Source organism: Equus asinus, chromosome 10, assembly GCF_041296235.1.
Source record: "Equus asinus isolate D_3611 breed Donkey chromosome 10, EquAss-T2T_v2, whole genome shotgun sequence".
Taxonomy (NCBI): Eukaryota; Metazoa; Chordata; class Mammalia; order Perissodactyla; family Equidae; genus Equus; species Equus asinus.
The window spans coordinates 20,040,881-20,054,952 of record NC_091799.1 but is presented as its reverse complement, the minus strand read 5'-3'; the positions used below and the strand labels follow the sequence as shown (position 1 = coordinate 20,054,952).

The 14,072-nt window shown below is 39.3% G+C and overlaps 1 protein-coding gene across 27 annotated transcripts in view; it reads left to right on the top strand.

Moving 5' to 3' along the window:
• GAPVD1 (GTPase activating protein and VPS9 domains 1) overlaps positions 1–14,072 on the top strand; it is a 62,120-nt gene that overhangs the window by 32,441 nt on the left and 15,607 nt on the right. For 8 of the 27 annotated variants that reach the window (XM_044778770.2, XM_044778772.2, XM_044778768.2 and 5 more), the window contains 8 exons: positions 1,188–1,328; positions 2,422–2,556; positions 3,028–3,147; positions 6,047–6,124; positions 6,251–6,621; positions 9,052–9,139; positions 10,123–10,203; positions 13,795–13,917. In XM_044778770.2, coding sequence (XP_044634705.1) covers positions 1,188–1,328; positions 2,422–2,556; positions 3,028–3,147; positions 6,047–6,124; positions 6,251–6,621; positions 9,052–9,139; positions 10,123–10,203; positions 13,795–13,917 — 1,137 coding nt within the window. Of the gene's footprint in view, positions 1–1,187; positions 1,329–2,421; positions 2,557–3,027; positions 3,148–6,046; positions 6,125–6,250; positions 6,622–9,051; positions 9,140–10,122; positions 10,204–13,794; positions 13,918–14,072 lie in introns of those variants that run through there. The other 19 variants (XM_070518758.1, XM_044778769.2, XM_070518756.1 and 16 more) reach the window with 6 other exon arrangements.

Here is a 14,072-nt window from a genome sequence, read left to right as displayed (position 1 = left end):
TAAGTGGTGCCGTGTCCACACCCAGGATCCGAACTGGCGAACCCCAGGCTCCGGAGTGGAACATACACACTTAACTGTTGTGCCACCAGGCTGGCCCCCAGTTTTTTGGTTTTTTTTTATGTCAAGCTTACTGAGGTACAATTTATATATATTAAAATTCACCCTTTTTGGGATACTGTTCTGTGAGTTCTCAGAGTTCAACTACCATCTTCGTTTTCTTTTTAAATCATGAAATATTTCAAACAAATACAAGAGAGAATAGTATAATGACCTCCGTTTGCCCGTCCTTCAGCTTCAACAATTATATGTACACACAGGGCAAGTTTGGTTTCATCTCTGCTCCCACCCTCACCGTTTTATCCCCTGTCCCCATTCTGTTGTGGCAAGTTTGAGACATCATTTTATTTGTTATTTCATGACATATCTTTAAAAGGTAACTTTTACCAGGAACTTTTTTCCAAAAAATTTTTCACGTACTGAAGTAGAATTGTTCTTGTATTAGGTTTGATCAGAAGTAGTGGAGCATTCTAAACTTGAGTATTTTTAACACAGGTGTACAATAATGTTTAATCCTCTCTATTTGTATTTTTAAGTAGTGTAAATAGATTTCTTAATTGGTTTTGCATTAGTTGTTCCAGATGCCAAAGTAGTATTTTTCATGGCAGTAAGCTGTATTTGAGCAATAAGCTGTATTTGCAGTTGAATGAGTGCTAAAGAGGTGTGTATTTTCCTGCAAATATATTTTATTGCTCTGAATATGCGGCTAATGTGCCAGAAGAAAACATATCTGACCAGTATAACTTTCTGTGGTTAAATGTCTCTGTTTGAGTGTTTTTAATCCCTGTAGGAGTACAGATTTTAGCAAGATGCTAGGGACACACGTAAAATTTGTTAAAAAACCAAGGTGAAAGTTAATTAAAATGACTTGACCTAATGATGTGTGTTTTGTCTATGGCGAGTCCAAGGTGAACAGGAGGAAACTGATGAAAAGGAGCTTGTGCTGTTATGATCAAAGTGGGAAATTGTGTTTTTAGTGGTGTTATTGATTGGAATTACTTTTACCTTGGCTGCTTTCTTGTGGGTAGACTGGAGAGATTTTGTTAGCCTAGTGTCTGGCCTTTCTCCATTATCACTGCTCCTTTCCATCAGGACCTTTGTTAACCTTTTGCTCCCCGCTGGTTATACAGGTGCAGCAGCAGAGAACATGTTAGGCAGTTTACTGTGCCTGCCAGGTTCAGGGTCAGTACTGCTTGACCCCTGCACTGGTTCTACCATATCAGAGACGACAAGCGAAGCTTGGAGTGTAGAGGTATTGCCAAGTGACTCAGGTTAGTATGGTGTCATTGTTTGCTTTTTGATTTGCACAGAAGTTTTAAATGTAAGGTATCCAAATTTCTCTCTTGTGTACATTTTGTCAAATACACATTTGACAAGCACAAAGCAATCACATTGCTAGGAATTTCAAATGGAAAATTAGGGGATTTTCTGTCCATCAAGAAAAAAATGCACTGTTGGATGGTGTAGGCTAAGATGGCAGGTGCTTTCTGACTCTGTTCAGTTATTTTGGAAGCAATTGTTAGTAACTCATCAGGCTTCAGTGTGGGATATTCAGCATCTTCTAAGATCAGTATCTCTCACTAACTCATCGTAAAATAGCAATAGCAACACAACTCGAACCCTGAGTAGTTGGATGCTTGGTCAAGCGTGTTTAGAGTTAGCCCGGCGGAGAACCTGACTCTTTAAAAGATATCTCATGTGTGTTTGAAATGCATTGAGATTGAGACTCTGGAGTCCCGAGAATTATTTTTTGCAGATTATAAATGTACGTAAAGTGTTTTGTACTTTGTCTTGTGTATTGCCGTTCTTTTTTTTTCTGATCATAAAGATAAATCTTTGCCTTCAACTAAATCTCAACTACCAGAGTGCAAATATAAGTAACTATATGTCTGAAATGCATTTTATCTGATCTACTTGACTCAAGAATAGTTAAGTGATCCTGATACATGTTTTATATTGTTAACGTGTTCAGACACGCTAACCTTGATGTAAGGAGAGAGTAGGATTAGCTCACTGTTGATTGTGCATCCGTAGGAGTTATTTTTTAGAAAGTGATTGATTTCATGCTAAGCTATTCTGTATTCTCTTGTTCAGTGTGCTTGTTAACCAACAGCGTACCCTGTGAGATTAGTGATTTGGAAGCAGAGTTTTCATCTTTACAACAAACTGACCTCTATTGGGATGAAAATCATGCCCTTGAGTTAACACTTGATCTAACTAACTTTGCTAACTGGCCCAGACTTAGAAATCCATTTACACAGATTTCATTCATGCCCTGGTAGCTTTCTTCCTCTGGGTCACAAAAGCTGAAACTGTGGCATTCTAACAGAATCACTAATGTGACACCTCACCTCTTCTGTCTAGAGGCCCCAGATCTAAAGCAGGAGGAGCGCCTGCAGGAACTGGAGAGCTGTTCTGGACTGGGTAGCACATCTGATGATACGGATGTCAGGGAGGTCAGTTCCCGCCCCAGCACTCCAGGCCTCAGTGTTGTGTCGGGTATGTCTGTCTTGTTTTAAGGAATAAGGATTTCAAGGTGTGTTTCCACCTCCCTATTTATAAAGTTGATGGCAAAGAGATACATTTTTATTTAATAGCTGAGTAATTTCCAGGAAACAAAATTATTTCTGTGGGACCTTAAATCTATAAGAACTTAATGTGTAGCTTTATAGAGCCTGTTGAAGTAGATGGCAAACAGTCTGTGTGTGCTCCTTCTTTAACTCTTATCTGTTCTTGGTAGCCTCTGCTACTATGTTTATATATCACATGATAATTCTGATTATGTTGTGCAAACCAAGGTAAATGTATTGAAGCTATAGTACAATAAAGCATATAATACCAAACAACTCACATGTATAGACCAAAAAGATTTGAGAATATTTACACTTCTCCATATACTTCATATACTTTCTGTGTGGTTACTTTGTTCTTCTTGCTGTTTATTTTTTTCCTTTTTTTTTTTTTTTTAAGGCATAAGTGCAACCTCTGAGGATATTCCTAATAAGATTGAAGACCTGAGATCTGAGTGCAGCTCTGATTTTGGAGGTAAAGATTCTGTCACTAGTCCAGACATGGATGAAATAACTCATGGTAAGAAGGGGAAATGAGAATGACTTTTAAAAATGATTACATTCATAGGTGAAACTGGCAGTCTTACACATTGCTGGTGATAATAGCAATTGTTAGAGCACTTTGGGGCATAATTTAGCAGTACTTAGAGAAGGCCTTAAAAGTTCACATACTAAATTTGGGCAAGTTAGTCCACTTTAGGAATCAGTCATAAGGAAACAGTTCCATGTATGGAGAAAGTCTTATGCACAGAGATGTTCTTCATAACATTTATGTTGGCAGAAAATTAGAAACAACTTAAGAATGAAAAATAGAATGGCGAAGTGACTTTTGATGTAACCGCTTATGCGAATTTATGCAGCTATTCTTTTTTTTTTTTTTTTTTTTTGGAAGATTTTATTTTTTCCTTTTTCTCCCAAAGCCCCCCGGTACATAGTTGTGTATTTTTAGTTGTGAGTCCTTCTAGCTGTGGCATGTGGGATGCCGCCTCAGCATGGCTTGATGAGCGGTGCCATGTCTGCGCCCAGGATTCAAACTGGCAAAACCCTGGGCTGCTGAAGCAGAGCGTGTGATCTTAACCACTCTGGCCACAGGGCCACTATGCAGCTGTTCTTAAATGCTTTAAAGAATATGACCTAACTTGGAGAAATACCTAGAACATAATATCACTTAGTTTATTTTAAAGAATTTTATATGTAAGATAATAAAACATTAGAAAGCGTATCATAGAGAAAGCACTGGAAAGAAATACCAAAGTGCTAGCAGTGGTTTTATATATTGGGTACTGAGTTTTGAGGTACCTTTTTTCCTTTACATTTCTGTTTGTTTTAAGCCAAGATTTCTCCTCTTCAACATTATTGACATTTTGGGCCAGGTATTCTTTGTTGTGGGGGCCTGCCCTGTGGGTGGTATGATGTTTAGCAGCATCTCTGGCCGCTACCAGGAGCATACCACCCAGCTCCTTCCCCTGCAGTTGTGACAACCAAAAATGTCTCCAGACATTGATCCTTTGAGGGCTGAAATAGTTGAGAACCAGTGTTGTAAAACAGCCCTTTTCAAAGTGTGGTCTCCATGGACCACTGAGGGCCTTTAAGACACTTTTGAGGGAATCCAGACTATGAGGTCAAAACTATTTTCATAATGATAAAAAGTTATCATCCTTTTCACTGTATTGACGTTTGCACTGACAATGCACAGGCAAAGGTGGGTAAATTTGCTGAGGTCCTTAGCACGAGGCAAGGCACTGGCAGCAGAACTTGCTAGCTAGTAGCCTTTGTATTCTCTCACAGTTAAAAAAAAAAAAAGGTTTACTTATGAATGTCTTGGATAAGCAGTAAAAATTAATTCCATTTCAACTCTTGAGTACACATCTTTTTTTTTTTGAGGAAGATTATCCCTGAGCTAACATCTGCTGCCAATCTTCCTCTTTTTTTCTGAGGAAGACTGGCCCTGAGCTAACATCCATGCCCATCTTCCTCTACTTCCTCTACACCTACGACAGCATGGCTTGCCAGGCGGTGCCGTGTCTGCACCCAGGATCCGAACTGGCGAATCCTGGGCAGCGAAGCAGAATGTGTGCACTTAACCGCTGCGCCACCAGGCCGGCCCCGAGTATGCATCTTTTTAATATTCTGTGTGAAGAAATAGAAATAAAGCGTTTCTGCTGTATTCTGAAATATGATGAAGTATCTCAAGGAAAAGCACTTATATGATTATTTGAGCTGTGAGCTTAACTAGCTGTTTTTTTCCTGTTTATTTTTCACAAAACACCAGTTTTACTTGAAAGAATGACAGACAAACTATAGTTATTATACGTGGGTATTTGGCAGACATTTCTTAAAAATTAACAACGCAAGCCTCACTTCAAGGAAAACAACGGACAGAGGAGAATTTGTTGCCAATGATAAAGTTCAAGCTTTTAGATAAAAATTAGAATTTTGGAAAACTTGTACCCACCTCCATGAGCTTGACAGCTTCCCACTATTGAAAGACTTTTCTGGTGAGATTGGTGGTGATATTAAGAATGTGATTTTTCAATATCACATGTTGAAATGTGTCAACATTTGAAAGATCTGCATATCTAACTGAACCAGTATTTTCCAGATGATCAGGGCATGGTGTTACAAAATCATGCATGAGTAAAAGATCCATTCAAAGTGCAAGACCAATTAATTTTAGTGTAACAGAGTACAAAATATTCATTGATTTGGTTTCAGATTCCACATTATAGCTAACCTTGAAAAAACTACTACTTGTCAAGATTTGGTGTAATATCAAAGAAGGCTATCCACAGTTATCTGAAAAGACTATTAAAATATTGTTGCTTTTCCAACTACTTATGTGCAAGGCCAGCTTTTCTTTATGTACCTCAAGCAAAACAACGTGTTGCACCAGATCGAGAATAGAATCAGATGTGAGAATCCAGCTGTGTTCTATTAAGCCATACGTTAAAGGAATTTGCAAAATTGTAAATAGCGTCACTCTTCTTGCTATTTTTTATTTTGGAAAATATAGTTATTTTTCATTAAAAGGGGTTATTTGTGTTGTCATTTAGTGGACATATTTAAATGGATTACTATATTTATGCGCTTCTTTTCAGTTTTAACTTGTAATATGTTAAATATCAATAGATGTAACTAACATAATGAAAAGCTCTTCGGGTCAGTAATTTTTAAGAGCATAAAGGTACCACTAGACCGCTTAAATGTAGTGAAAATCCATGTGTGTAGGTAAAACATCAGATGAATTTGAAGTAACCAGAGTTTGATATTGATTAGATTTTTTTTTCTGATATGCCCCTCAAATTTTAATTGCTTAAAAAAGGAAAACTGGAAGAATGCTAGAACCTTTTTCACTGTGTTGAAACTCTCCACGAGTCCTGAGTTCTGACGTCGTCTCACAGTTTGCCGGTCTGTTTTAGGTGCCCACCAGCTGACCTCTCCTCCTTCGCAGTCTGAGTCTCTGCTTGCCATGTTTGATCCACTGTCTTCACATGAAGGTAAACTAGTCACATGAACTTTGTAACTCTTGTCTTATCAGGGACAGAAGAACAAAACCAAAGCCCTTTGTTAATGCCTTTGTTGGATCAGTTGTGTCTCAGTGGCAAACCTTTCCTGTGTTCCAGGGGCCTCTGCTGTGGTAAGGCCAAAGGTTCACTATGCCAGGCCATCGCATCCACCACCAGATCCCCCAATCCTGGAAGGAGCTGTGGGAGGACATGAGGCCAGGTTGCCAAACTTTGGTTCCCATGTTTTAACTCCGGCTGAAATGGAGGCCTTCAGGCAAAGGCATTCTTACCCTGAGAGATTAGTTCGCAGCAGGAGCTCTGATATAGTGTCTTCTGTCCGGCGACCCATGAGTGACCCCAGCTGGAACCGACGTCCAGGGAATGAAGAGCGAGAACTCCCTCCAGCCGCAGCCATTGGTGCTACTTCTTTGATGGCTGCACCTCATTCATCATCTTCATCCCCGAGTAAGGACTCCTCAAGAGGAGAGGTATGGAGCACAAGCCGTATAGAAGAATTGGCTAATTGTGGTCAGCTGTAGCATTCTATCTGCCTGGTTCTCCTGCTCTCTGAAATTAACATGGAATACATACATCTAAGATTAAGGATGGACAGTAGAGATGATTAAAGATGATTTATCTGTCTAGTATATCCATGACCATACCCCATGGGAAACCTCTACTATTTTCTACTACTGACTACTTTTTTGTAGTAATGTTTTAACTTTTCTCTAAGCAATTTTGTATCTAATTTCACTTAAAACCTCACAGTTTCCTTCTGAGATGGTTAGATGAGGTATTGTTTTTTTCCCCAAGGAGGTATTATTTTTTATTTTGCAGCAATCACAGAGTTACAAAAAAGTTGGAAGTAGTTACAAAGAACTCCCCCCCAACCATGTCAGAGTAAGTTGATCCACCACCTATGAATACTTAAGTGTAAGTTTCCTACAAACAAGCATCTTCTTCTACACATCAGAGTATGACCATCACCCTCAGGAAATTAAAATTGATACATTACTACCAGCTAATTCTCACACCCTACTAATGCGTCCCCAGTTGTCCCAGTAACATTCTTTAGATCAAAAGGATCCCATTCAGAATCACATCTTGTATTTAGTTGTCATGTCTCTTTTAGGCTAGAACATTTCCTCAGTTTTTCCTTGATTTTCATGACCTTCATCCTCTTGAAAATTGCAGGCCAGTTATTTTCTAGAATGTCCCTCAATTTAGGTTTGTTGGATGTTTCCTCATGATTAGATTGAGGTTATTCATCTTTGGCAGGAGTATCACTGAAGTGACTCTGTGTTCTTTTCATTACATCCTGTCAGGTAGCACGCAATTTTATTTATTCCATCACTGTGCTGTTCATTTGGATCATTTGATAAAGGTGTTGTCTGCCGGGCTTCACCACTGTAAAGTTGTTTTTTTCCCCTTTTGTAATTAATAAGTAACTTTAGGGGGAGGGGAGACTTGAAAATATGCAAATATCCTTTTCCTCATCAAATTTTAAATTTATCAACTTATTAGCTCATGATTTTCTATTTTAGTCAGCGAGTTTGTTACCATCATTTATTTTGAAGCCCAGTTGTCCCTGATTTGGCCAGTGGGAACCCCTTCAAGCTGATTCCTAGCTTCTTTTGACATGCTGCTATCATTCTTTGACTGTTTCTTTGCTTTCTGGCACAAAATGCTACGAGCTTATGTTGTACTCTGTCTGCCCTAGTCCTGAAATCAGCAATTTCTCCAGGGAGTCCTTGCTGTTTTTGGTGTGGAAAATGGTGTTTAGAAGTCAAAATCTGGATACTAGCTGTGCTCATTGCTGTAGGGACGTTGCTGCCCCCAGGACCTCTCAGTAGACAGAGCTAGGAAGTGTGTGTGTGTGTGTGTGCAGGGTGGTACACACACATTTACAAGTGTGTGTATTTCTGTATCTCTCTTTCTCTGTAAATGTTGAGAACCATGAGCTCACGTTGATACATTCCATCCCAGTCTGAAATCAACACATCTCATTTCATCTTTCTCCCTTTCCATATTTGTAACTCCCTTCTCCACCAGTGAGAAACCTGCTTTCATTATTCTTTATGTATGTACTTATTCGATCAGTCCTCCTATATGTAATCAGTATCCTATCCCCACTGCTAAACCCTCCCTGGCACAGATGCCCTCATCTCTCTGCTTGGGTTCTGATATCCCTTTCCCATGGAGGCCTTCAGAGAAGGTGTTTCTAGTTCCAGTTTTGTAGATGAAAATAACAAGTGAAATGATTCGTCTAAGGTCACATGATAGGCTAGTAAAGAAATTACCATCCCTGCCCTTTGACATGTAGTCTTGATGATAACTCATGATAATTGGTGATCAAAATATGAACTTTGACCTTGGTCACATCTAGGTTTGAGTCCCAGCTGTGCCACACACAGGCTCTATAACTTTGGGGAAGATGAGGAGATGACCTTTTTTAGCCTGATAATTCTCATCTATAAAAAGGGCTTAGTAGTAGTATTTATCTCCTAAGACTACTGTGAAGTTTAAATGAGATGATATAAATCCTTACACCCACTGTTTGACACACAGTGCATGTGCGGTTTTTTAATTAATCCTGCTGCTACCATCTCTGCTACCCCTCTAGATTTTGTTTGCATTGCATTTACTCATTCCATTGAGTACCTACCCTATGCTAGGCTCTGTTTTAAGCTTTTGGTTTACTAAGAGTAATGGGATAGTGCCACCCTCAAGCAGATCATAGTTTGGTGCTTAAAAGGTATACTTACGTGTTCCATAAGTTGCCTATATAGCGGTAAGAACAGTTTTGCTTTTAAGTCAAACAAGAGTGGTTTTTGTATTTCACACACTAACTGAAATCCTTTTCATAGTAATTCATCCTGCTGTCCAACTCCAAATAAAACATCAAACTTTTTCTACAGACTGAAGAACGCAAAGATAGCGATGATGAGAAATCAGACAGGAACAGACCTTGGTGGAGAAAACGTTTTGTTTCTGCCATGCCGAAAGGTAATTTTATAAAACATTAGAATGCTATATTAGCAAGCAGAAGCAAAGCCCTCAGATCTCTCGGAGAGCCCATCTCTCAGCTCCTCTGTGAGGCTTGCTGGGCCTGAGCTTCTAGCTGTTTGGAGGGTCTCGGAACTGGCCTCACTCAGGTGAATGCTAAGGCAGAGCTCTAGAAAGGACCGCTCCTGTTCTTTGCAGGAAGTGGTAGTGTGTTCAGAAATGGAAGCCATGCAGGTCACAGTTGTTTAAATGTCATATACCATTGAAGTTAAATGTACAGGGCTTTTGACACGTGTTGCTAAGAATTATTGCAGGGAAAAGGGATGCTATTGGTAATTAAACATGGAAAATTCATCCTTTACATTCCTGGAATAAACTTAAGCTTTTTATGTTTTTGTTCATTGAGAATGTTTATACTGTGAATATTAGTGAGTGTTTATTTTGGAAGGCAGTTGTATAAAATTGTTTGCTTTATTTGTGAATAGCCTGGCATCATACCAATAGGTACTGAGATTTGAGTTGGCAAAAGCATCTCTTCCTGAAAGGAGAGATGGTCTGGGATTAAAGCTGCTTCTTCCGCCGGGCTCTTCTGTGCACCGTTTCGCTCAGGAGCTGAGGAGCACTGCTTTCACGCCATGCTCAAGCCCACTCGATGGGAGGAGAGAATGAGGCTCAGAGCTTGGAATGTGTTGTTTTTGAGCAGAAGTTAAGAGGCAGTGTCTTTGATTCAGACCCAGTAGAGTCCGTTAAATCATTCTTCCTGTGGCAGATGACCCCAAAGCAGATCCTGAAAGCTTCTTTAAGAACCTTCAACGCTATTTTAAGAACAATTATCAGTTGACACCCGGGATTTCTTAGCTTTTAAACTTTTCACCTCCTTTCACTTAGAAATGTTGGCACACCAGTTAACTCCAAAATGACTGCTGTCTTCCAAGTAGTGCAGTATGTTATATGTCACACTACTGACTTTATTTAATTTCCAGCTCCTATACCATTTAGAAAGAAAGAAAAACAAGAAAAAGACAAAGATGATCTGGGGCCTGACAGATTCTCAACACTCACAGGTTTGTAGACCCATGGACTTCCTGGCTCCTTCATTCCCAGAGCACATATTTCATAACACTTTTTCTTGGGTGCCATAAGCGTTGCCTTTTTAGAAGAGTGTGTCTGTGTGTGTACATGGGGAGTATGTTCTTCGTAGCTCTGTGGTGTCCAGTTGGCGGCCACAGTGAATCTCAGTGTGCTCTTCCTGCAGACTGCCACCACCATCATCATCCTCATGACCATAACTTCCGTTTATGATGAGGCCCCTGATCCTGAGCCTCTAGGCATATCCTCCAACTCTGCATTTTAGTGGGATGATGACACACAGTGCCTTTTAGGAAAGTGTGGTGATGGTTTTAGTGCTATGCATGCCATATCGGGATCATTGAATAGTTTTCTCTAATGTTGATTGTAGAATTCTAAATTTATTTCCAGCTGTAGTTCTTGATTGTTTAGGATCACAGTGAAATTCTGTTTTACCTAATCATTTCTTTTTTTCATGATAAAGTGTTTGGTCAAACATACCATAAATTTATAAACTTTACCAATTTTTTACAGCTTGAATCATTTTAGCATTGCTATCTGACCCAAGGGAAATAGAACTAGGGGTTGCGTTCTTGCCTTATTCAGCATTAGTATATTTGCAGCTTCTTTTTGGTACATTATGAATGAGCACCCTAAAAGGAAAGAATCTGAGAAATAGTGTTAATGACCCAACCTTGAGTTTGAAAGCTGTGTACTGTTTCCAATGACTATAGAGCTTCTAGAGGGAAATTTAATTTCTCACCTCTTTTTTTAATCTTGAATTTTAAATTATGTTATCCTACCAAGTTAAAATGAAGATTTTTTCATTAAAAAATGGGATACGTTTCAAAAGAACATCCTCCTCAAAGAGCTCAGCATAGCACAGATAGAATCCCATTTTAATCCATCTTATTCTGATGTCTCGTTCTGTACAGTAGACGTCCCCATGCCCTGCCGTATAGCCCTGCTGTGGTCAGCGCAGTGACGTTCCTGGAGTAAAGGGTTTTGACCTCCAGGAGCTGTGCTTGCAGGCCACGGTTCCCTGCCCAGAGCAGTCAAGCCTGTCTTACTCCATCAGCAAATGCTTGTTGAACATCTGACTCGTGCCAGGCACTGTGCTGAGTGTTGTAGGTATTAAATCAAATCACACCTGACTCCTGTTCTTCAGGAACTACAGTCTGATTGAGAAGAATTGGAAAGGCATCCTTTTGGCAAGATACCTGTTTCCTTACCGTGTTGCTAGTGTTGGAACACTACCACCATTTATAAAGGGAGATACTCTTAATGAACTCTCACGTTTTTAAAATGTTGAATTAATAGCTTGGGAGAAGTTGTAAATTGCTTTTTACTCGTGTCTTTGGACCATGTGTTTTTCTTGGTTCTTGGTGCCCAAACCAGAAGCTGAAAAGAGTAAGTTTTTTCATAAAATATTTCATTTTCTTTGTGTTTGATTCAAGCAATTTAGTTTCCCTACTGGTGTGGGAATTTCTACACATTTCTAATTAATGACTCATTGAAAATTATCGTTAAATCAACTTAAAATATTATGAAAGGAAATTTCTTAAGATCTGTCCATAATCCCGCCACTGTAACTATTTTTTTCATGTTCTCTCCCAGTCTTTCCATATTTGTACATGGCCTTTTCACGATTGAATCAGAGTATGTGTGTAACTTTGTATTCTTCTTTTACCATGTTATTTCATAAATCCTCTCCCAATTTCTACTAGACATAGTTGGCTTTTCAGTAATTTTTATTGGCTCTAAGATAATCTATCATATGATTTTACTGCAGTGTGAATGTTCTCTTGCTTTTGGATATTTGAATTGTATCCAATGTCTTACTGTGTGTGTGTATATATATATATATATATATACACACATCTTTGTATATATAGCATTTTCGTTATTTTCCTGGGATAAAATTCTTAAGAATGGCATTATAGAAATAAAGGTTATGAGCAACATTGTGGCTTTCACTATGTTTAGCCAAGTTTTTTTTAAGAAGAAGAAGATTGGCCCTGAGCTAACATCTGTGCCAATCTTCCTCTGTTTTGTATGTGGGATGCCACCACAGCATGGCTTGATGAGCAGTATATAGGTCAGCACCTGGGATCTGAATGGGCGAACCCTGGGCCACCAAAGTGGAGCATGCTGACGTAACCACTATGCTACTGGGCTGCCCCCTAGCCAAATTTTATTGTCCCTTTTTCAGCACTCAAAATCAATAGCAAAAGGGTATTCCCCCTCCAAAAAAGATTTTGTAATGATAAAGGTTTTACATTTTGAAGAAGATCAGATTTTATTAGGACTCTCTTAACATGCATTCAAATACCATTATAGTGGAAAGATTGTTACTTTGGAAATCCTTTCTCTCTACACTTGACTACAATTTTATGGAGACATGAATACTAAATATTTTTTTCATGGAAACAAAAGAAGAGCCTATGATGTACTGCTTAACCTCTCTCTACCTTGATTTTCTCTTCTATAAAAGGGGATGATGATAGTACCTCCTTGTAGAGTAGTTGTGGTCATTAATTGAGATCATTCATATAAGGTGCTTAGCACAGTTCCTGGCACGTGGCATGTGCTCAATAAATGTTAGCTGCTACTAATATTAGCTGCTATTAACATAGACACACATATAAAATCTAGTGATTTTTATGTAATTTTAGACTTTTTAAAAAATGGGATTCTACCAGAATATAGACATTTACGGTTACCTGCTTGGCCTAGATCTATCTTAGGAGTTTGCGTTTCACTATGGAACTTAATTTTGTCCCAGAGATCTCTAGCAATTCTGTGCTGTGACAACTGTTAATTAGTGACTCTGCCATCGTAGACTCCGGGAAAACATTTTGCTATGCTGACATTGCTGACAGGATAACCGTCCTGTCCGTAAGCAGTGCTGCGTCTGTGATTGTGATAAGCTTTTCCTCCGTGCACTGCAGGCACAATTCCAGCACTCCCCAACAATGTCTGGGTTCTCTAGGAGCGCCTCTGACACCATTGCACGCACAGAGGTGCTCTAGTCCAGCGGCTGCACTGTCAGGGTGAGAGAGAATATGAGTATCTGAAGTTTTCACATGTGATGTAGAGGGAGAAATTCATGAAGGAAGAATGGAGGAAGGCATTTATTATTATTATTTACAAGAGTTTAATTCTAAGTTTGAGTACTTCTTTTTTCCTCCTTCAGCATGGAGATGTCTGAATAAATGAAGTCTGCATGTAAAAATGCCTCGTTGGAAGTTCTGTTAAAATGAATTGCTAAGAGTGATTTGATTGTAAGCACTTTAGAAACCCATCATCCATTCAGTCTGCACTGAACTTTTTGACACTGTCATGCAGAATTCTGGCGATGATGAAAAAGTGGAGCTAACCCTCCCAGTTTCGTGCTTTGGCAAGGTTCACTGAACTAGAAGCAGGATGAGTAGGCAGCTGCATGGTGCCTCTTAACATTGAGATATGTGCTCTTTTTAAGTCTTACCTCCTAATCCGCCTTTGGGATTATGCTCCTGGTGTCGTACTAACATCAGAGTTGGTACAAACCAAGGGGAGCTAATGCTCTCCCTCTCCTTTCCCTGCAGATGATCCCAGCCCTAGACTCAGTGCGCAAGCTCAGGTCGCTGAGGATATTCTGGACAAATACAGAAATGCCATTAAACGAACCAGCCCCAGTGACGGAGCGATGGCAAACTATGAAAGTGCAGGTGATAATCATGATAAAGATTGAATAGTAACGTGTCTATCACACTGATGAAGGTGTTCTGAATTAAAAGTAGCCTTTGTATAGCTACTTTTGAATACCTGTCAGAAAAATATGGTACAATCTCCAAGATAAGTTAGGAGGAAACAAAAGTATATA